This window comes from Takifugu rubripes, chromosome 5 (assembly GCF_901000725.2).
Source record: "Takifugu rubripes chromosome 5, fTakRub1.2, whole genome shotgun sequence".
Taxonomy (NCBI): Eukaryota; Metazoa; Chordata; class Actinopteri; order Tetraodontiformes; family Tetraodontidae; genus Takifugu; species Takifugu rubripes.
Window position 1 is genome coordinate 11,225,969 of NC_042289.1, and position 23,556 is coordinate 11,249,524.

The window sequence follows — 23,556 nt, forward strand, 5'->3', positions numbered from 1 at the left end:
TGCACAACTTGACAGAGCAACCAAGAAGCTGCAGAAACAACACCAGGTTGACATCACCTGCACACTGGTGGGCTGCCCAGCCCCCCCCCCCAGCACCAGGGACAGCAAAAGGGCCCTCTCGCATTAACACTAGTGAAGAAAACACATTTTGAAGACCTCAAAAAACAAGAATCATGTAAAATGGTGCTATTTTTTTATTAATTCTTACAGTATTTATAGTTTTTATTGCACTTCCAAGTTAGTTCAAAACAAATGATAGTGCAATTAACTATACACCCATAACTAAAAAGGTACCATGCAACATACAAACGAGTTTAATACAAAGCAACATCTCCGGCTTCGATCCGTATAAAGTTCAGAGCTGCCTGCAGCTGTAGTAGAAAAACCAGTGTTGCTTCAGGACAGAAGCAGGGTCGACTGTGCAATGGATCTTCAAGGCTTTTCGTGGTGAGAGGTTGTCTTGAGGCTGCTTTATTGCGTGACATCGTGTCGCAGACTGCTCGGATTTGCAAAGCCTATCGTCTCGAGTCTACTTCCGCCTGAGCGTTTACTGCAGGTTGTCTTCGTCTTTGTCTCACGTTTCAAGTTTTAAGTCAAGCAAATGTGACGCGAGTCGAAATATCTGTCTGCTTTGGGATCATTTGTTATAAAAGCTTTAAAAAAAAAAAAAAAGAAAGTCGTCTTTGGTCCATGCTCAAACACACGGCGGCGAAACAAAAAGGAGCTACACAGGATCTGAACTGCTTCCGGGAGCAGAACTAAAAGCCTCAAATATCTGGGTCTACACTTAAGACGCAAGGAACTATTACCAAAAGAAGTTGCATAAATAATACTACAAAAGCATCCAAGGCTAGATGAGAAAGATCAGTTTAAATAGCAGACAGATGGGGAACTGCACGGTAAAAAGCCGCAGTGACACAAACCTCTGGGGGGACTGGAGAGTTGCTGGGTTTTCTTCCATTAAACATGTATTTACATTTCGTAAATAATCTAAATCGGACCTGTTGCCGTCAGCAGATTCGAGCCGTTTCGGGGTAACAGCCGTAAGTACGATGATCAGTCGAGTTAAGCAAAACTCAAGGATTCCAAGCCACGGCGAGCAGCCCAGCGAAGGATGCATGCGAGCGCTGGGGTGGAAACAATGCAGAAGGGGCTCCAATATCCTTTGGATTATAGCAAACCGAGCTAAGTCGGGTCCTGAATGTTATCCAGGAAATGGTTTTCTTGATCCCGCACACATACAGGCGCGCAGATAATCCCATAGGTGAGAGTCTATATGGCTGCGGCAGCCGGAGCGACTTGGCTGCAGAGTTCGACATCTGTTTCCAGTTCCAAGTTCACATGGCTGACTGCATCGATGGTTCCAGGTCTGGCAGGGACCTTAAGAAAACTGCCCCCTTCTGAACATGTCAGCACCGGGGCACGTGAGAGTGACTGACTGGGCGTGTGTGTGGGTGAGGGAGAGAGTGTGTAAAAAGGAAAGTTGCCAAAGACACAGCAGGGCGTGTTTGTGTGTCACAGAATGTTCCCAAAACGATTCCAGCAGTGCATGAGTGATGGCCGCTTTCTAGGAAAAGGAAAGCCGACGCTGAGAGCAGCGTTTCCACCCGGAGCCAAAGCGGATCGTTACCACAGCTCTTCTTCTGCTTGGCTCTTCCAGGCATAGCAACACTTGAAGCAGCGTCTCACATTGTTGGGGGGGGAGATGGAATTGGGGGGGGGGGGGGGGGGGGGGGGGGGTGTTGGAGGGTTAGCATGCAGGGTAGCAGAGCTGGCTACGAGAGTGGTGGGCTGAAGAGTGTGTGACAGCTCATCATCGACCGCGCTGGTTTCTGTGGGTTGCTGGCCTCACTCGCAAACAGACCCGCTTGCCTTGCCTTTCCTGTCCCCCGTGCCCCCACCCACCCCCTCCCCCATCTTCCCGCTCCTTCAGCTGGAAAGCGCAGCAAGGGTTTATTTTCACGGATGGGGAGTGAAAACAGCGCTCTCTTTGTTTTGGCTGCCGTGTCTTTCCCAGTTGAAGAGGTGGAGTGTCCAGGGGACCGGGGTGGGCCTCAGGACGCCACGTGGAGAGGGAGGAGGCGGGGGGGCAGAGGGGGGTCAAAGTATAGGTCCCTTTCAAACCGGGTGAGAGGGCAGCTCCAGCAGCGTGGGCGTCAGTGTGGAGGCCAAGTGTTTCAACCCAACTTCTGTACTCTCTGCTTTGGTTATGTCCACGTCTTCCCCCTTCCCTTGTGGGCAACGGATGGCACTGAAGTAGGCATTCATCAGCTGCATGATCTCAGCCAGCTGCCAGAGAGAAAGAGAGGAAGGTCAGGCTTTAGCATCAGTCTGGCGCTGCTACAGGAGGGTGGAGCTGCGCGGTGTTCTCCAGCATCCAAGAGAATTGGCTCATCTAAAAGCAGATGATAATGATGATGATGATGATGATGATGATATTTGGCACTTGCAGGGGAACATTTCATGTGTGGAATGGATATTTCATCACATATTTTCTTCTACAGCTGTTATGGAAATATAGCAAATATAACCCCCCCCACCCCCCCACCCCCCCCCCTTGACTCTGATTAGCAATAAGCAGCAGTTAGGAAGATGAACCACGGCTCCTCCTCCTCCATCTTATTTTCATTCCTGGTAAAATTCCATTAAGGTCGGCCCATACGAGGATGACAGTTTATTAAAACGAGCCTTCTTAGTTTGGCCTCAATAAATAAATAACAGACAGTTTTATGTCCCAATAATGTTCAGAGGCATTTTTGTTCTGTGCAGGAAAATCAAGTCAATTAGGCCAAAGTAACAGGATTTGCTTTGTGCTGGGGGGGGTAGGGGGGGTCTTGGTTTCTCAGAAATGTTGCATCATACTTAACGCAATACCCTGCTGTAATAAAACTCACCCACTGTTGTCAGGAAGTTCAAAAGTTTGGTGCTTGGCTGTGGTTGGGGAGCCAAAATAAGTCGTGTGCGCTCCTTTGAGAGCGGAATTATACGTTTTTAGAACGGCTCGGACGGACGGAGGGAGGGCCTTTCGAGCACAGCGACACGGAGGTGATAAAACCGAGCAATGCGGCGTTCACACGCGGCGTTGGGCGGCTTTAACTGGAGGAGGGTGCCAGAATACCTTGGTGGTTTCAAACAGCAGATCCCGGTCCCCAGCTGTGATCCTGAAGGTGTTGCTATCAGACACACCGTAGGAACAGATCTGGCCGTAGGGGAAAGACTCCAGGGCCTCAGCCTCTCCTTGCCGGTACAGAGACACAGATGTAGCAGCGACGCCCAACCACAGCTTCTGGGAAAAGCTTCCAGTTGAACTCTGGGGAGAGCCAGATGTCAGCACAACTGACCCCGAGCGACCTCGGAACACAGCGGCGGTCTAACTTTTAGCGACCCTAATAAATAAAACGACGTAGCCGGCGCAGCACTCACAATGTAGAAGTCCACTTCGTAAAGCGTGCATCCGAAACCCGACCACTGGCGTGCGATGGCGAGGTAAGCGGCTATGCTGTCCCTGCAGCCGTAGCCGACGAGACCTCGCCACCGCTCCAGGATGACCCCCATAACTGCCGCCGCTTCTTCTTTCAGCCGACTGCGCAGGTGAATGTCCTGCTTGAGCTTCTGCTTGTGCGCCGCCGTGGCGGCGTGGCTCCACAGCGCTCCTGCCAACAGCCCAGAGGTGAAGCGCTGCGTGGAGTGGCAGCCCTGAGCTGCCACCTGGCAGGGGGACAGGGCTTGTGCTGAAGACAGGGACACCAGGACCCGAGCCTCTAACATGTGATTTGGAAACAGCTCCTCCAGAGGAGGACAAGGGGCGTGTGTGCTGAAGTCCCCCATCAGAAACTGAAGCCTGAGAGCCGCGAGGGTCTGAAGGTCTTCCTCACAGCCTGGCAGCTGTCCACGCACCACCATCTCGTGACACTGAGGCCGGAAAGAAGCAAAATACAGAACAAACTGTCGGTAAGTCTCCTTCCTGTAATCAAAACCTTCCATCCCAAACCATTTGACTTTTTCATTGAGTTCTTCCCTGGAGAGACCCGAGGAAAACTATTCTAATAAAACAAGTGCCAGTTCTTTTTTGCCCCTTCTGTTCTGCAGCCAGCGCTCTTAGTCACACTTTTGAATGCATTTTACACCCATATAATATTATTCCATAAAAACAATGATTCAACGAAATGTGACGAATGAATCACTGCAGTAAAATCAAGGATGGCTCATGGTTCACAGTTCAGACATCTGCGTTCTGCTTCATTACCTGCTCAAACAGAAAGAGATACTCGATGCTGTCCACCGATATGCTGTCTGTATCCATCAGGCAGTAGAGTTTGAAACACAGCTTCCACTGGGATTTGGCTTCTGATTCTTTACTGGCGAGGCTACAGACGGGGACAAAACAAGAGTCGTAAATTTGTTCCATGTTAAACGTGTTCTCTACAGGTCGCCAGGTATTGTTGGAGTACTGTAACATGAACCTGAATTCAAGTGTTTCATGCTTTCACAAAGCTGTGACTTGCTTTGCTGGCAGAAATAATACAAGTCCAGTTTCCCAGCCAAGTGCTGTATTTGAGACAAGGTCGTCAGTTATCAAGGATAACAGTGCACGTTAAGAGGGTGAGAGGAGATAAATACACAATCTCCTGCTGTGTTCACGTTCAGTGGGTGATAAATGACTCAGGTCTCTGCCGGAGCTGTTGATAGCTCGTCTGTCTACTTGTTTATTATGTCTGACCTCTTTGGGAAGGGGGGGTCTGTTCTGTTTTACAGGCTGAAGACTGACATTTACTTTACAAACCTGGTCAGGACGTCTGCGATCAGAGCGCTGCCGGCCACTGGCTGCTCCCAGACCGAGCTCTGTTTGTACAGTGCAAATGTGTTGTTGCTGTCCTGCAGGCCGAGCTTCTCCTGCATCCTCCGCACCACCTGGAAGTTGGTAGCAATGACAGATGAGCACCCAAAAGGTTCATTTGGAGGTAAAAACAAAAGATAAGCAGCATAGATAAGCAGGTGATGTTCTTTGAAAATTGGAAGCGGAACACAATTGAGAACAAAAGAAGTGTCCCCCGACCTCATTGGCAGTCGTGTGTGAGCTGATGTAGAGTTGGCACGATCCAGGACCAGGATAGTGGACCGTGCACAGCATTTTCTGTCGGTTCATCAGGGTCTGGATCTCTTCCCAGCAGGGCACGCACTCCCGACACTTGGTCTTATCCAGAGCCTCATTGATGAATGACGCATAGTTATCCATCTCAGACTCGGGGTTCTGGCTCTGGATCCTGCAAAACATTGCGTGAACCCTTTCAGAATTTCCAATAAACACAGAATCCACTGAATTTCTTTATTTTGGGGGCTGGCAACGCTTGGATTGAGAAACGTTTTCATCTGTTAAGGTCTTTGGGCACAATATCCGTCAGTCCGTCAAATAAATGTAAAATGCAAAGAAAGGACAGAGTGTGGGTAGTGCGCTAAACAGGAAAAGGTGTTATCCACGCCTGTGAACCAGTGTGACCCGCCACTTCCTCCCTGAGTCTGTTATTTCAGAAGGGCAACACAAAGGCGGCAGGCAGGAGCTCCAAATGGAGCCTGAAGTTTCACACATGCTGCAGAGTGTGTGAGGTGTGAAAGACAAGCTGATGGACTTATGCTGTATGTAAACAGAAGGGAGGAACGGAAGGAAGCAATTATAATGACAGGCTCTTCTCAGGGCGAACAAAAGTGGCCTGCAAACATTCTTCCATAGGGAGAAGGCCCGTCCTTCCCTCTGATGGCTTGTTGATTTTGTTCAACAGTGTGATTCTTCCTGCGGTCTAATCTCCTCACTCCTTCCTGTCTCGCCACCATTCTGTTCTCCCTCCTGACCTGCTCTGTGTCACCAGACGTTCCCGGGCTGTTTCTCATGGCACTGGGTAAAGGAAGGAGGGCCGAGAGGGTGGGAATGCTGCCCTGCTGCATCAGTCTGGTTTGCAGGAATGTGATTCCATGCATGTAAATACAGCATATACCGGTATATATATATATAAATATACATATATATAGGCAGAAAATAGTGGTGTTGAATGTCACTAGGTCAGATGGAATGTTATTAATGGAACACTTGCACAGAAAAAAGACAGAAAAGCTCATTCTGGATTGTAAATCCTGGTGTGAAACACTGAATGATGTACTAACAAAATTAAGTGATTCCAGCGTATCTGCTGGTCTTTTTTACCACGTCAGTTAATACCATTATTGTTGCAGCACATTAAATCATTACTATTGATCATATTTTGTTGTACTGTTCTGTTTTAAACACGTGACAAGCAAATAAAACCTTAAACACACGTGGGAGAGGTGTTGTGGACTACAGATCTGGCCCTTCTGTGGGCTCCTCACCTCTTCAGGTGGAAACGAAGATACTTGAGTACGTTGGGTCCGGGCAGAAAGGTGCAACTCATGCAGGTAAGAAGTTGCCAGTAGCGGAGGTGTGCAGCAGTATAGGGCGCAGGTGTGTAGCTGGTCTGCTTCACTAGCTGACAGTAGACCTCGTCACGGAGGGGCCGCAGGTCCAAGCACGTCTGCAGAACCCCTTGGATGATGGGAACAGGCTCCCGGGAAGATTCTAGCTGCTGGAGGCAGTTAAAGAGCTTCACAGCCTCCTCACGGACGGAACCATAGCCTTTCCCACTGTGGTCTGCAAACAGGTGGAACATCAGTCCTGCATTTCTGCAGACCATCACTGACAATTCCTTTATATACCGACAGCCTTGGTTTAGTTCATAATTTTATTAGTTGTTTTAGAGTCTCTGATGAAATCATATATGTAGTTGTGATTGAAAATAATGTTCCAGATAGTTTATGATGTAAAGGTGGACTACTTACAGGTGTGCTCCAGGCTACCATAAGGGAAGGGCAGCAGAGGAGCGTACAGGGGGCCCTGGGTGTACTTCAATATGGGATTGTGCTGGTAGATGTGCTCCACTACTTCAGGGTGGAATTTATTCTCCTAGAAAAAAAAAAATCAAAGTTATGTTATTTTCACAATAAACTTGAACTTGAGAAGCCTGTCTGTCAAAGGTGAACGAGGTCGAGCCGACCAGGGTCAGAATTCAGCTCTGGCGAGTTTCAAAGCAGAGGAAAGGTCAAATGATGACCCAGCAAACCACGAGAGCCTGGCTAACATATATTTCATCTGCTGGTGTCAATGACTGAGCAGGCTTGTGTTTGTGTCTTCCGTTGCCTATGTGGATAGATGCCTTCCAGCAGTACAGATGGCTCCCATACATCAGCCTTCCGGCACCTGTTGCTTATTAGAAATGTTGCCACTCTGCCCCCACTGAACAAAAAAGATCTACCCCGGAGTGGAGCAGAGACGACAGATTCTTCTGAAGTGTTGGGTTCACAGTGGTGACAGACTCGTCCATTTGAAATGCGGAAATAAGATGCCGCTGCGTGGAAACGTGAGGATATGCACAGTCTGCACGTGCAAAGAATCACAGCTCAGCATGCCGGGGACTGGGATGAGAAGGGGGGGGGGGGGCAACAGTTGGAAGGTGGTTTGGTAGCAGGAGAGGTGCCAGGACCTCTTCCAAGGTGCCTTTGAGCAAGGTACCAAACCCCCGAATGCTCAGATGAGCCGGGTTGAACCCTTTCTTTGTCTGTATGCACCCTTATGGGATAGACTCCAGCACCCCCACCTCAACACAATTAGCAGTCCAAAAAACCAAATCTAATTCTATGAAAACTTTTGCTTCCACGATTGGTCTGCATGTCTGACCCCTGCTGCTCCATGTGTGGAGAGAATGACTGGAAAACAGCAAAAAAACCCAAAAAAAACCAACTTTTTGTTTCATTTTTGAAAAGTAGTCCTAATCTCGCATTTAGAAGAGAAAATAGATCCTCCCTTTGAGAAAGTGCGCCTGTGCCTAAAGTGAACATATGGTGAGACTAAGAGAGAATGAGGACCGGTTCTCACCATTAGATAAGTCAAAAGCGTCTAAAAATAGAACGAATGAGTTGATATCCAAGCAAGCAGCCCCCCCCTCTGCTCCTTAAGAACTTGGCCCCTCATGAGGGAGCCAACTGGGGCAGACGAAAGCAAGAAGATTAACCACTTTCTTCAAGATTAGAGACTTTCGTTGGGAGATTATGGGGACAGGAGGCTAGGCAAATGACTGCTTATCTGGCCTTGCTGCTCCCCCCCCCAGTTAGGCTACTGCAGGATGAGTTGGCTCATTGAGATTTTGACACGCTTTGCTCCTTCAACCTCTCCTGTCCATAAATACATCTATCCCACCTTTACGGTACATGAAAATCACTTCACCTGGGAGTTAAATAACTCCACAAAATCCCAAGTTCTGAGAATTCAGTCAGGATAGATTAGAAAATAGATCACGAGCCGGATCAGGAGTTATTTGAAACATCAGCCTCCAGTAAAGGCTGACTCCTCCGCAGTGGAAACATCTGAACACCCACCTCAATGTCCCGAATAAGGAGCTGCGTTGGTGTTTCTACTGGCGCCTTCGTATCAATGATCTTCTGGATGGCACAGGCCCAGTGCACAGCCTCGTTGAAGTGCTTGGTGTACAGTCTGTAGCAGTGCTTTCTCCCATATACTGTGATGTTCCAGAAGCCTGAAAGCACAATTCAGCATTTCCGGAACCTTATTCTGACACTGTAATTGAACTAAAATATGGAAGACAACAGAGAAACGCTCCCTGCATCTGGATGTTTTGCATATTTGGCAGAGTCTTTCTTCCTGACTTCCTCTCTGGCTTTCACTGAGAGTCAAAAGTCACTGAGAGGAACCTCAGACCACAGGAAAGCCAAATAAAACCCGATTCTGCTGATGAGTTAGGAGGCCAGTGTTTAAACCCTCCGTGTGTTCTCCCTGCATAAATACGGGCTTCCTTTGTGTGGAGCGCGAGATGGTCCCCAGGCCTCAGGTCTGCAGCCTGACAGCTTTACTGACTTTACAACACATCCTTCTTTGTTTGGGTTCTACAATGTAATAGAATTAACATGACGGATGTAAATACATTATGCTAATAGCAGTGGCTTGGTTGATTATGGAGAACAAAACAGTAGTCACAGTAGTGATAAGGATGACAGAGCTCCTGACAGTGGTACAGTGGTTGAAGGAAGCCCCCAGATTATTGAATCAGTAAAGAACTGAATTTAAATTTATCAAATCATTTGGTTAAATGAAGTGGTTTGTGGATGTCAGCAGGACACAGTCCTCCATTCACTGACATGTGGACCAACTGGACAGCCTGCTTTATGATGCAGATAAATTTGGTGACTCTTTAATTGCATCTATCAAATACTCTTAATGGCCTGGAGCTTTTGTTTCTAGTTCAGAAAGACAAGAGAGCTGTTATATTAAGGCAATATTCTTTTTTATATCTAAAAAAAACAACACTTTCTCATGGCATCTTGACCCTTGAACTTTCCTTTGCAGGGTCTAAGCTGTCATGTGAGAGGTTAGGTGCAGGTCAGCAATGGCATGTGGGTCATTCTGTGCATCAGTGGCCACCCTCACCTGTCTCTTTGTATTTCTGCTTGTCTGGCCAGATGACGGAGCAGAGACTGGTGAGGACCAGCGTGCCAAGTCTGCGGGCTCCTTTCTCTGATCCACTATAATAGTCGAGGGAATCCTGGCTCAACACAAACCAGTAGCGCCGCTGCTTGATCCAGTTTCCTCTCACCTCCAGTAACAGCCACCCTACATATAAAGATAAGCACCCACACCATTCCACTGTTAGAATTACAGAGGATACAACACACGGACTGATGAGAGAGAATGAGAACAAAGAAGAAAAGCTCATGTTGCGACAAATGTCCTAAAGCTTGTGTATGTGCAGCAGAGCACACAAGCAAAGGCCATTCGGTTGTGTACAACAGTAGGTGAAAATGGAAGTGACGGCACACCCGTACCACCGCTTCCTCCCTGAATAGCCGTGTTCCAAAGGGTCGAAAAAAGCCTCAGCCTCTCAGGCTATGCTTCCTGTTTAAGGAATTCTTCTAAATGATATAAGTGGCAGGTCTGGCCCTGCAATAAACCCACCAGATATAGCCCAGAACAAAAATCCCAGAGGTACTTATCACCGCAACGGGAGGGGGGGGGGGGCATAAAAAACAAACATGAAATGGATAAATAAAAACCATGAGGTAATGCTGGCTGAGTTTGCTGACAGACTAGAGGAGGCAGACAAGCTGACGGACTCTGAAATGTCTTTTACCTCAGCGCTTTTATTACAGACGCAGGACGACCCACAGATACAGCTCTCAACCTGCTCTTTTTTTAATCTCTTCTCTTTTCCTGTCCCCTTTTCTCATCTGCATTCCTCTCATTGGTTTGTATTAAAAGGCTGTATCAAATTTGAGGTGTTTTCTTTGTTACTTATCTTCCCCCGGAATGCTCTGAGGCTGATACCGTCGGTCATGTGACTCAAAGGTAAGAAAGGCTAAGATAGAGTGGACATAGATGGGTGCACAAAAATGACCAGATCCAATATAAACAGATAATGACAGTGTTATTTACAACATTTCTCCCTCTCTGGGCTACAAATTGCTCTGGTTTCCACTGCAGAAACAGTGAAAAACATCAACTCTCCTCACGGTTGCCTTGAAAACTCTTCTTCATGTCTTTTCCTAATGCTGGATGTTATTGCTCCCCCTACAGCATCGGAGTGCACAGGCGTTTGAAATGAGCTATGAGTATTGGCTGTTTTTGTTCAGTTAAAACTAATTATCACCCCCCCCCCCCCCCAAAAAAAATTTCATTATCACTTATAAATACAGATAGACAGATATTGTACATTATTCTTCTTATTATTAAACAAAAGGTCTCTAAACCCCTTGTATAATTCTTCCAGAGTCCACCATCTGGACTTCATCCTTGTGGCCCACTAATGTCTCCCCTGGGGGCCACAGCTCACCCTTAATTTGTTTCATTTGTGACCCCTAACCCTCAATTCCCAGCCCCCTCAAACACAGACTGAGCAAACAATCTTCTTCTCTGTGCTTCTCCATCTCTTTACTGCAAACATCCTGTCACTTACAGAGTACATTCCAGTCCAGAAAAAAAATGGACTTTTTGTATTTTTTAACATTGCTGAAAATATTAGCGGATCAATATGTAGTCTAACATGTTCGAACAGCATATTTTATGAAGATTAATTGTCATCGGACCATTTTCCTCTTCTGCCATAACCACTGGCTTAACATCATTTCCAAGTGGAAATGCAAAAAAATATCCGCGAATACTCAAAAAAAATCCAAAGAGCAGTGAAGGATTAGTTCTAAACTATAGATGTGCTGCAGCCTTGCAGGTCCTGCTGAGTAACCGTCCCGTGCTTTGGTGGGAACTCCATCGGTGAAAGAGAGACAGAGAAGGAACAGCTGCAATAAAGGAGGGGCGCTAGTAGAGGGTGCATAGTAACTGTTGTCAGAATTAGGCAATCTGACTGCTGCCAATCCAATTGAGATGCAACTTATCCAAGTGCTGTCATTTTACTGCTCCCTTTTAGAAACAGGCCAAGAAACACACACACACACACACACACACACACACACTTCTTTCACTTTGTATCATGAATTATTGTCAGTATGTGAGCATGCGAAGAGGCACAAAGAGGCAACCGTGGTTCACAGGCAGATATTTGGCCATTGAACTGTATCCATTGGTAGTAAGTGGTCTGAAATGTGCATAAATAGCCCCCACACTATTACACCACTACCAGCCAGTAGCCCGCCCTCTTCAAGGTTCGGCATGTTTTGCCTTCATACGCATCCGTCTGCATATTTTGGTTACAACAATCTTTGCGTTACTTTCCCATCTTCTCAGCATAAACAAGTCTGGCTCCTCATCTCTCCTGACACATTTGCCCAGAGACGTTCCGCTCATTGAATATGTCCTGTAAGCGACTCCCTGGGAACCCTAGAACTTCATGTATGTAAAGATGGAGATCAGCATTTTCTGAACACCATGTCACATTCAGGTTCAGTTATTAAAATGCGCTTTACTTCCTGTTCCAGTGGTTTGTCTTTAAGATAATCATCACAACTGTGACTAAATGCATTGAGTTGCTGCCATGCTGACTGGCTGACTAACTATATTTACATTAGGAGCAGTTTAACAGGGTGGCCGCGGGGGAGCGTGCATTCAGCGCAAATGAGTATCATGCAATCGTAACTCACCTTTAACCAGCAGCTCAGGCTCTTCATCCAGTCCCATTTTACTCTTCTCAATTACCAGGCTCTTCATCTCTTCTGACACCTCAGAGATTGTGTGCCTGTGTGGAGGAACAGGAGGATACTGTAACTGCTTCTCCTGACGACTCAGGAGGACTACTGGACAGTTAATTGGCCCAGAGACATATACTTGGCTGTTGACGTCCCATGTGACACCATGCCGTTGGAACTACCAACCTCTCCGTTGGCTGTGTGGGTGTGTGTGGTTGGGATGGGGGGGTGTACTAAAAGGAGTGCCACAAATATCTGTCCTACAGTGTTCTGCCACTTTCCCTCCCTCTCAGCACGCAAGCTAAACACACACACACGCACACACACAGATATATAACACAGCGCTGCGGACAGCTCGTCTGTCTTTTATCACTCTGACTGACGAGTCGAGCAAGACTGAAAATAAACGTGACTGGGAGACGCCGGTCTGACTCCCAGCCAGCCAGCTCATGTTGGGCAGAGAACGACCGAAGTTCAGGAGGTCACAGCCTCAGACAGTCCCAGCTAAACATCGAACACATATTTAATTCCGCTGAAGCGCCATCCCTTCTTTTTCTTTAGAGTTCTGTGGGATTGTGTTTACATACAATATATGTACAGATATAAATGTGGGTGGCCAGTTTTGAGGTCAAATTCCAACTTTTATCTGATTGTCATGTAGGTTATCTGGGGTCAAGGCCCATTTCTAGTCTATTCAATTAGCATAAACTTGAACTTTCCACATTTATTTATCCTCACTAATGTAGAGGAACAAGCGACTCCCTTCTTAGCTTACTCATTATTAACATTGTCCTGGGAATATACAGTAGATTCCACAGGACTTCCGTATTAGGGATATCCAGCTCGCGGTTTCCTAATCTGTCCACTGATTTACTGTAGGTTGGTATTGATCGGGTTATTTTAAGAGGTTCTGCTCCATGAATGGCAGCAAAAACCAATAGGTATCACTATAGCCCTACCAGTTGTGACTCAGCTTACAATTCCAGAGAGGTTACAGCCTTTCACATGTGTTATTTTACTGTACATTGACTAAAGGACTGGATTGATATTTCCCTTTTCTACTCATCTTTGACCATAGTGATTTAGATTACAAGTCCATATGCAGCCATTCACACTACTCGTGTTACTCACAGGGTACAACATGCTCATTAGGAATAACCTGTCATGCAGGGGCAAACGCCGGAGACCCAGCTCCAGGAGCTATTTTAGGACTTGGTATCTTGCTCAAGGACACTTTTTTTCAAGACCACCTTGCCATTAATCTCAAATAATGGTGTATTATGATCACGTGGAATTTGTTACTTTTCAAGGATATATTTGTGGTGATCAGGATTCTAACTCACAGATTTAAAATGAAAAAGAATGTATGTTGAATGTGGGATAAAGTCCATGTGCGCTGAGCTGGTTTGAAATATGCAGGCATACATCTCTGAATATTGATTGCTTTGAGATTTCCACAGCTGCCCAGTAATCTTAAGATCTATACCTTTAGACAGCACAGAGAGTGGGGATTTAGACAGCACAGAGAGTGGCCTAAGTGAAAAGGCATCGTCACTGTCTTCGTTCACCCCAAGATATGTCTTTCTGCTTTAGATTTGGGGTTCTGTTTTGCATTTTTCTGACATCAAAGCTTTGCTATAAAAACTTGAAAAGGCCAGGGAATTATCTAAGTTGTCAACAACAACCGGCATTCATGACAACTGTTCAAAAGTAGGATAGTCCTATTACGTTCTCCCTATTTTAAAGTCATATGTGCATTATACGTGGTGCCAAGTTATAGACTATTATTGGCAGCTCTCGCGTCCTTGTGCAGGGTCGTCACAACTGGAGAGCAGCATACTGCCCGCATCGCTTTGTTAAAGGTAACAATGATGATGACAGACCTAAATTCAGCGCGAGTGCCACAATAATCTGATCAGCTCATGTCTGTCTGGCAGTTGCCACTGTGCCATTGAACTATTGATCACAGTTCTGTGTGCAGTAACAATGCGAGACAGTAATTATAGTTAGAAAAGTATTGTCCTTGCTCTGGGGCATAGATGACCTCTGCAGAATCAGGGGAAACGTGTTTCTGAATGCAGAGGCTGACCTCATGTCCACAGGAACACGGCGGCCAAAATGACACTTGTGTGGACGTGTTGAAGGTTTAATCGGGGAAGTAAATGCAGGAATAGTTCCAAAAGGGAAAATCTGGCTTTATCTTTCACTACTGGACACAGCAGTGCATCATTTTATACAGTTAAATGGAGGTCACATCCCTACAGTTTATTAAAATCCTATGTGACATACTAAAGAGCTGGTTTTTCTTCAGACACATCCTCTTTTCTCTCTCTAGACTCTATCCCCTCACCCACGATGCATGAGCAGAAAGCAAAGGCCTCTTGCTGAATCTGGGCTGGTGGGAAAATGGGAATGTGGTGATTAAGACTGGGCCTATATGACCTCTCAGCTAAAAATATGTTGTTTACTCAAGACCACTGCCAAGAAATTTTGGACTGAGCTGAAGGAAGAGAGAAAAAGTCATGTTTTTAGAACGGATGAGGAGGAGGGGCACATTTATATGACAGGAAGAGTAACTTTGCGACTCAAAAAGAGCGCTGATCAGCAATAAAGGCTGTATGAGTACACTGATCCTTATGACAAAGAAGAGCAAGTAGTCTTCAAGTGTCCACTTACCTTTTGATATAGTTACTAATTAACTCTCCCACCTATAAGGCGGAACTAATGAATACAAACAGAATGAGTTGAGAAGGATACTGTGAGCTATTGTGAGCAGAGCTCATGGGGGGAAAGTTTCTCGACACTGCTGACAGGAAGATAGACTTGAGAGATCTGACAGTGTCTGGCTGAGATATGCCCCCCACCCACACCCTCTGCAAGCTGTCTGACATGGAGAGGTCAGTGTAAACACAGCCTATCTGTTACAGCCTTCCCAACAATGACCAGACTAATAAAAAGAGTTCAAATCATTGCTCTGATCCACTTGTGGTTGGTCTCAGGCCAACAACAACAGATTTCTTTTCCCGTCCAAGTTAAAGGCTAAACTGTTTTTGGCACCAGAAATAAAGAATCTGTCCGTGTTCACCTGTGAACAGTAAAAACAGAATAGTCATTTTGGTGTACATATCAAAGCAATAACTACCGGCATCTTCAGAAATGTTCTATTCTTCGCTGCATAAGCACTAGCGCAGATGGCTGCAAACCCCAGCTTTGATATTTATTGCTTGATTTTTTTATAATTTTTTTTAATATGTGGTATTTCACTTTTCTCCAAATACTTGAGTTTTAAATGGGAATACCACTATTTAAACCAAGAGTTATGATGGGTTTAATAGCCCCAGAGAAACACGCAGCAAAAAGCTGTCATGTCTATAATGTGACATTTAAGTGAAGCTCCCATCCGCTGTTTAACAATCAGCTGACGTGTCAGCGACTAGCTTGGCTGCTGCTTCAGCGAGCTGCCCCTCTGCGTGCGCCGGTCACCTTTGAGGCGTCGCAGTTACTAATCTGCATTAGGTGTGATAATTACAACCCAGTTTTTTTAAAAGGGTTATTTACGTCCTCAACACACTGCCGCACTAGTACCATAGACGTGGGTGGATGTGGTACTACACAAGCACATTCAAGACACACCTCTCCTTAGTGTGCTTCTGACACAGAACTGAGTCACCAAGTCCAGTTGCCCAGCCTTTCGCTTCCACTTCAAAATCCACTTTCCTATTACTGTAAACTGAGGCCCACACAGGTGAGGAAACAATGGCCTAATACCTGGTTCTTTTCCTCATCTCCCCCCCAAAAAGAGTTACCAGTACTCTACTACCCTTCTATGTTGGGCCTCACACAAGAACTTTGTGACTCATTTCTGGTAAGTGCTCAAGTTAGCAGGGCAGATTAATTATTCCTCAGTGGTGATGCAAGAATTCACTTGCCAACCCACGTAGTTTACTGAAATCAGTGGTTGCCGAGACATCCAGTGGCTCTGTGTATCACCAACAATTTTAGTATGAGGAAACCACACAAGGAATCACTGGATGGCCCTACAGGCCATCTGTGTTGAGACACAAGGGTTAGCAGTGGAGAACATCTGATCATCTGTCAATAAAAATGTGAATATTTACACGTGTGTTCAGGTGAGGATGTGTTAACAGGAGATTTGACCACAAATAGAAGAAATTTTCAAACAGTAGAGGAGGGCTCATGTTTTAATGAACATTATCTGTCCTCACCCTTTGGATCCATTGGCTGTATGAGTTGGTTGACAAACAGTCACCTCCGCTGGACTCTGTCAAGAGAAGAAAGAGAACAGAGGAAACACATGAGGATGCGAGGCAAAAGAAAAAAAAACAGAAAGTCTTTGCTCCACACAGTTTCAAAACAGGCTAATTTTGCATAAATGTCACATGGTGTCACTGTATTTGAGTCAACACAAACATAAAACATTAAATTCAAGCAATTGCAGAAGTTGTTTTTTATTATCTGCAAACCTGAGATCTGTATTAAATCAATGTTGGTTTAGTGTTTTGCGTAGAGGTCGGCATCGTTGCTACTGTATGCTGATTCTAAATGGGGCTGCCACTAGCAAACACAGGAAATGAAATTGCATGAGTGTAACAATGGACTTTTAATTCCAAGTCTCAAATGAAGTAAAAAAGGATCTTTTTTTCATGGTGCTCAGGCCCCAGCATGACCTTGGAAAACCCCATCAGTGATTGCCTGTGTGCAGCTTGGACCATTTCCCTGGAGTGCAGAGCTGCACTCTGCGTCCCAATTGGCCCGGATGGTTGTCTCTATGAGCCACAGCCTTGAGCCAACTCCTGTGGTTGCCCCCACCAAACTTGGGGGTTGGCCTACCTGAAACACTATCCAGGACAGCTCTGGGCCTCTCACACTTCATACACTATTGGACACATTTGCCTATGTGTAGCCACTCTAGTGAAAAAAGAAGCCTGCTTTTAATAACTCGAATAAACAAGGATTCTAAATGTATGTGGGCTTAGGAGAAATTGTTGCACTTCTACGCTATCGTGAAGGATTTTTATTGCGGTATGAGAAATGAGGATTGCGTGAGATTAAGCTCCAGCCAATGCTCAGCTGAAGGTCAGGGAATGAATCACTCCAGACTGGAGCAGATCCGATGCCATGATTTGCTCATTCCATGGTTGACTTCCGCTCTGTTATATCCACCCCTGCCAGTCTACTCTCTCTCTCTCTCTCTTCAGCTCCTCTTGGGGAAGGGGGGGTGGGGGTGGGGGGGAGTAGACCAGATGGAAATGCTTGGGCACAGCCAGCACTGGCCTGTAGACCAGATGTGTGGCCTAAAGGTGGTGAGGCAAACCAAATATAACCAGCATACAGTGACACCTCTGAAGACAGGGGGCAGTATTGACAGTCGGTGGGACCTGCTCACATCATAGCTGGACTGTTTCCATTTGCTCCAAGTAACAGGATGTGCTGTGGTATTGCAGGCCGCACTTTAAACGGAGCAGGCCTAAACAGTCTGTGGTAGTAGCTCATTCAAAAACGTGACTTGTTACATAAAAACTGAATAAAGTCTCAGTGGAAACATGAAAAGAGAGAGAAAATGACGGATGTCCTGTCCTAAAATTAGTGCCTTACTGTCCCAACACTGCAGGCATTCAGCTCACTGTGACTGTTTGGGCAGCTGTTGGAGAGCAAATTCATTGAATGAGGACTGTCAACATGCAAGGAAAAGGTTCTGACACTGCCTGGTGCTGTTAAGCACAAAGTCTACACAAGCATCTGCACTCTCTCACGATTCCAATCTAAGCAAGAAGAGGTCCGGTAAGAAGAAAGGCCTTCAGCTTCAGTGCTATGTGAGCTTATTCATCGTGGTGAGACGTTGAGGACAATGTTGACGTCCTAAACCTGATCTGTGTCCATTACTATTGTCCAGGACAGATGCCTACCTGATTGAGTGCATGTAGCTCTGTGTTGTGTTAAGCTGAAAAGATGCATACACCCGAGGAGATGTGACCCGCTGTCAGACAATAATGATCATGAAGCTGTGGAGAAAATTGAGTGCTTTGGGTAAAAGATGGGACACGGCCCTGAGGGGACTGTCAAAGCTTTCCCCTCCCCCTACATCAACAGCGATGATAACAGTTAGCTTGGTATATTGACAAGGGAGGGCCTGAGGATTTCAAGGCTAGGTTAGCTGATGAGCTGGATTTAATTTGGCATTAATTATTGACCCAGAATAAACTATTGACACTAAATTATAATAACTGACGGGGACAGAAATGAAGACAAACCTGGATTTGTGGAATTATGATGACGCATACTTTGAACGGTTGAAACCATTTCTTCAAAAGATGAAACAGTTCAATTAACAATTAACAATAAAGGCCTGTTCTTATTGCCCACACTGCCATCTAAAGTCATCAAATAAAGTTTAATCATGAACGCACACACTCCATATATTGTGCTGTGGAAATTGCGGAATAAACTTTACTTTCCAAGAAAATCAGCGCTTCGTTGCAGCACATCCACCTCTGAGCAGCAGATGTTGCTGCTATCTGGTGGCTGCTTGTACAGTTAAACTTCTGTTAAGCAGCAATGGGGAAAATATATGTATGCAGCATTTTTATGCATATTACTGGCTGTTTGCAAGTAGCTAAAGTATAAATACAACAGATAACATCTTGACAATATCACCAGCAGGTCTGTAACAATGCTTAAGCAGCACATGTACCTTTTACCATGATACATATAATAATTAAGACTGGCCCAGAATACAAGCCAAGATCATAGTAAGGATCTGTATGTGGAAGACAAACGCAAAGTGCTGGATTTGGGGTGGTTTGCAGCATGTTGGCTCACACAGACAGAGCTTACCTCAACTGAATTCAACAATGCCCCTCTGACAAATGGGTGGACAATGCTGAACTCTCTGCGCCCGATCAGATGACTAACATTACAGAGAAGACAAGGCTGCAGTCTTACTCGCAATGGAGCGGACAGGGCTAGTACACATGATTGCTCCAACACACTGGGGTTTACAGTTTGCATGTGCGCACATACTGTATGTGCGTGTGTAGCGTTGCTCAACGTCGCCCCGGGCATGCAATCCAATCTAAACCAGCCAGCGGCGCGCACATATCTTGGAAATCCCACAGACTTTAACAATCGAGTGAAAAAGCACAGCCCGCCGAAAATATTTTAAAACTGGCCTTTTATTAAGGCCACGCTGCTTATAAGCATTTGAAAAACTTTTCTTTTTTAACCTGTCGTGCGTTTCGTTCAAGACAATCTTGGATTTTGTAATGTTACATCATCCATGTACACGACAAACAAGGAAAACGAGTAATAAATCCCTCCAATTAGATACGGTGTGAGGTGCAGGTGGATAGTTACCCTTCCACTGGGAGTCAAGTCCTCCTTGTTGCGCAACTCAAAAGATTCTTCCTCCTCTTTCTCCCCATAGTCCCGTCCGAGCAAACTAAATCCCTGTCTGCAGCACAGAAACCAGCAAACTGCGTGCAAAGGCATTCAAATAAGGTTACGTGTGCCGCCTTCTTCTATCCAGGTCGATGACTTCAACACCACCGCTGCTGCTTCGGCCGCCGCAAGTGACTCCAAGAGTTGCGAGGAAGCGAAGTGGGCAGCCACTCCATAGATCCGGCCAGGAGGATAACGGGCACCGAGGACTCTCCTTTCTCTCACTCATGTGATAGGTGCTTTAAAGGCAGGTCTTCAGAACACTCGCCATGGTCCAAACACAACTAAGAAATCAAATCAAAAAGAGTGATCTCCCAGGACTTCAGGTGCTTTGCTCACGGTGTCCCAGCGTTGTGAAAACGCACGATATTAAATCGTTATCTTAAAACCGGCATGGCGGGTTTAAAACGTAGAACCGAGCCCGTTTGAGATATCTGCTGTCAGCGTTTCCTAAAGACATTCGTTTGAAGTATTAATAAAGGGAACTATTGCGCTGGACCGACACTCTGACTCCAGTTTGAACAAAAGCGTGCTGGGTCTCGGACAGGATACTGTGGGCGATCGGGCCACGCCCACAACACAGCGGCTAAGGTTTTAATTGGGTGAACGCAGACACTCCTCAAAAGGGCACGCCCACCGACCACGCCCCTCGGACAGACTGATTTATGATCGCTTTGGTATTGTGAAGAGTTAGCCTGTTAAATAGCTAAAGATAACAAGGGCAGATAGCGAAATTCTTTTTATTATTTAAAGATCTGTAAATCTTTCTCAGTACCACGCTGATGACGAGTTTAAAACTCTAGGTTTAATGTAGTCCAGTATGGTTCAGAAAAGTTAAGAATGTCAGATGGTTAAAACCAGTTCTACCTGTTCTGTATGTATTTGGGCCCAACCCTATATTTTGTTAGAAAATTGCCATATGCCAATTAAATAAAACAAAAAGCCTTCACTGGCAAACTAAATTACTTACAAATAATCTTTACTTAAACACCCTTAGTCAAAAAAGAATATGCAAATTGGACAATATTAAGAGGAGCCTCCGGAAGAAACCGTAGAACACATACAATACACATCAATATCTATAAATAGGCATTAAAACCACCAGTTACCTCATTTGCACCTATAGCACATAAGTATGGACCATCCGTCTCATCTGAGGTCTACAGTAGGCAAAAGGCTTTTAAAATGCTTTATATAATACGCACCCTAATTTAATTTGATTCTGCCATTCACAGCCTTCTTTGTTTCAATATTGTATTCTTACACCACACACACACACACACACACACACGTACACACACACACACACACACATACACACACACGCACTGTCTTCTTCCACTTTAATGAACAATCTACAAAGATATAACAGTAGGAGGTAGGAGGACTGCTGCTAAATCCAGACACGTGATATATACAGCCCCCTCTGCATTCATGCTCATTTCTCACTTAATATCCCTTCATTTCCCCTCCGCTCCTCTGTGTCAACGCCCCCTCACATCCAAGTCAGCTGGTTTTAACTCATTCCTCACCAAGAAGAGCTCTGAAAACCACTTCCCTGCCCATTTTACATTGCTGGAGAAATAATTTGCTTTCCATTAGACATATATGCAAACCCAACATGAATGCACAATGCTGATTTTAGGGGCTAAATGTATGAGCAACCTGCAACCAAGTCAAGGATGTAAAAAATTTACTGTCCCACATTTTAATTTTACATTGTTACAGGTAAAAGTGGAGGATATGTGTGCAAATGCAGAAATTAGTATACCTAATTATCTTTTCCCTTTAATTCTAACTGTAAATTGCAAAGCACATTTAGAAAATAGCGTGTTGGAGTTAATGTCTCTGCAACTCTTTCCTTGAAGGTACAGCAGCCCTGCCCCCTTTGCTCTGTGTCTGTATCCAGTGTGCAAAATCTCAGTCTGGGCCAGATTTGGCTGTCCTCCCCCATATCCCAAAACAATACGCTGGAGGCCCTGCTCCTACAGACCTGGTGGAACATGTGTTTTATTTTTAGTGCTCTCTCAGCCCACATTACCAAAGAAAAAAAAAAGAAGAGCCAGATATGGTTTCAAAGAGAAGAAGTTGCTCCAACATTCAGTATAAATGCATTATTAAAGAAAATACTAGACCAAAACTCTGTTCTCATATTATCTGGGGTGATAAATAAACAGTTAAACTTGAGAGTGTTAACAGATTCCATTTTGCTACGAGAGAAACAGCTAAAGTCTTTCAGTACATTTCAATGTCGTACTTCACCCTCTCCTCTGGTGTCTTCCTCGGTTTCCAGGAGATGACACATCATTATCCAGTAAAACACAGGCGCAGACACACACACACACATACACACACACAGCTAGCGAGAGAGAGAGAGAGATCCTGATAACCTGATACTGCAAGGTTGAGCCACCAGATCAAGAGAAGGGCAAATGATTTGGTTGAGCTCCCAACACAGACAGGGTTTTACTGTTTTCATTTGTCTTGATAAAATACTTTTACGTTTTATCCATTCTACCACTTACTACTACCCATCACTGCTATTTTTTTTAAAATATATATAGTACACCAAAACCCTATGAAAATGCACATATCTTCTATTCTCTGTGACTTTTGCCAGTCATTGCATGTGAGATCCAGTTTCACTGCACTCTGTATTGCAGTCAGACTCCAAAAAGTGATGTGAAACCTTTTCTGGCGAGCCAACTCTCTTCATCAGACAGTTTGACAGTTATAACTTTCTTTAAAGCCTTCAGAGCGTGACGATGGGGCAACTATCACCAATATTGTGCATTTCTCCCTTTTTTATTTAAATTGAAACTAAATCCCCCACTGTGGTTGCTGACTAAAAAAAGAATCGCCTTACGTGCTCAGCACAGATTTCCTGCTACAGTTTTGTTTCAGAAGAGACTCAGGGTCAAAGTTTATCTAACAAAAGTAAACCAGAGATTTCAAATCGGACCCCGATGACCTTTTACCTTGATTTAAGCGGATTTCCTCCCCACTGTGTCCAGCATTGAACTTAATTGTCACCCCCACCTCTGGCACAGCCCAGCGTGTGTTGAACCAGTAACTTTGGGCAGTTCAACAGAATAGAACTCCCATTTAATGACTACCCCATGTACGGGTTGCTGCAGGAAAACCTATTTTGTTACTTGACCTTGAGTCCACACCATAAAATATCCAGCTGTGCATTTGCATCAGTGTTAAAATGTCTGTGATTATGTTTTTCAAAATTCTGTTCACACCTTTTTCAAATCCAAGTGAGATGTGTCTACCTTTGGCTGTGGGACATTTTTTGGGGACTGCGTGGCACGTGTGTCAAGCGAAGGCCAGGCTTGGGAAAACATTCTCAGCCAACATCTGACCCTCTTGCCCTGGTTAACCCCTGCCTGTCTTCAGAGGAGAAACTCTGAGCACTGCTGAATGTTGCACGTTGTCTCAGGCTGCCCACATTTAAACTGCAAAACATGTAACACACTAATAACGTGTTGCAATGAGGCTTATCAGGTATTGACCAGAAGCATCCTCCTGAGTGGGGCTGTGGATCTGTGGTGTTTACCTAAAGACACTCTTTTGTCTACATGGTCATCAACATCTTACAGAGCTCAGAGTAAAACTTACATGAAGTGACAACTGCAAACAACTTACAAATATATCCTGTGTTTATATCAGAGGAGAAGGGTGTAGTGTGCCGGTGAATGCTTGATACATCCCGTTGTTTGCACTTAATGATTAGAAGTCTCATTAACAAACTGGCTTGGAACTGGGAAGATAGTGGAAGACAATGCAGTTAATGTGTGAGTGTAGGCTGAGTGTTTGCATGAGAAAGCAGATAACTTATTGACAGTTAGGGAGGTTGAATAGAGAGCCAAAGTCCTTCATCTA

At 45.2% G+C, this 23,556-nt stretch overlaps 1 protein-coding gene across 1 annotated transcript; it reads right to left on the reverse strand.

The window, feature by feature from the left end:
• Nucleotides 1-176: 176 nt before the first annotated feature.
• plekhh3 (pleckstrin homology, MyTH4 and FERM domain containing H3) lies at nt 177-20,203 on the reverse strand. The gene is made up of 13 exons (XM_011604151.2): nt 19,585-20,203; nt 16,437-16,492; nt 12,166-12,260; nt 9,506-9,688; nt 8,440-8,597; nt 6,847-6,970; nt 6,361-6,658; nt 5,057-5,264; nt 4,784-4,911; nt 4,247-4,367; nt 3,424-3,912; nt 3,119-3,310; nt 177-2,289 (listed from the first exon to the last, which is right to left on the reverse strand). Exons 1-13 carry the CDS (start codon nt 19,717-19,719, stop codon nt 2,119-2,121), a joined length of 2,358 nt encoding a protein of 785 aa, XP_011602453.1. The 5' UTR covers nt 19,720-20,203; the 3' UTR covers nt 177-2,118.
• Nucleotides 20,204-23,556: the final 3,353 nt, after the last annotated feature.

Coding starts and splice junctions, on each gene's coding strand:
- plekhh3 (XM_011604151.2), bottom strand. CDS start 19,719: ATGCCTTTGCACGCAGTTTGCTGGTTTCTGTGCTGCAGACAGGGATTT. Junction 9,689..12,165: donor GCCTGAGCTGCTGGTTAAAG/GTGAGTTACGAT, acceptor CTTTATATGTAG/GGTGGCTGTTACTGGAGGTG. Junction 5,265..6,360: donor CTTCGTTTCCACCTGAAGAG/GTGAGGAGCCCA, acceptor AATGTTTTGCAG/GATCCAGAGCCAGAACCCCG.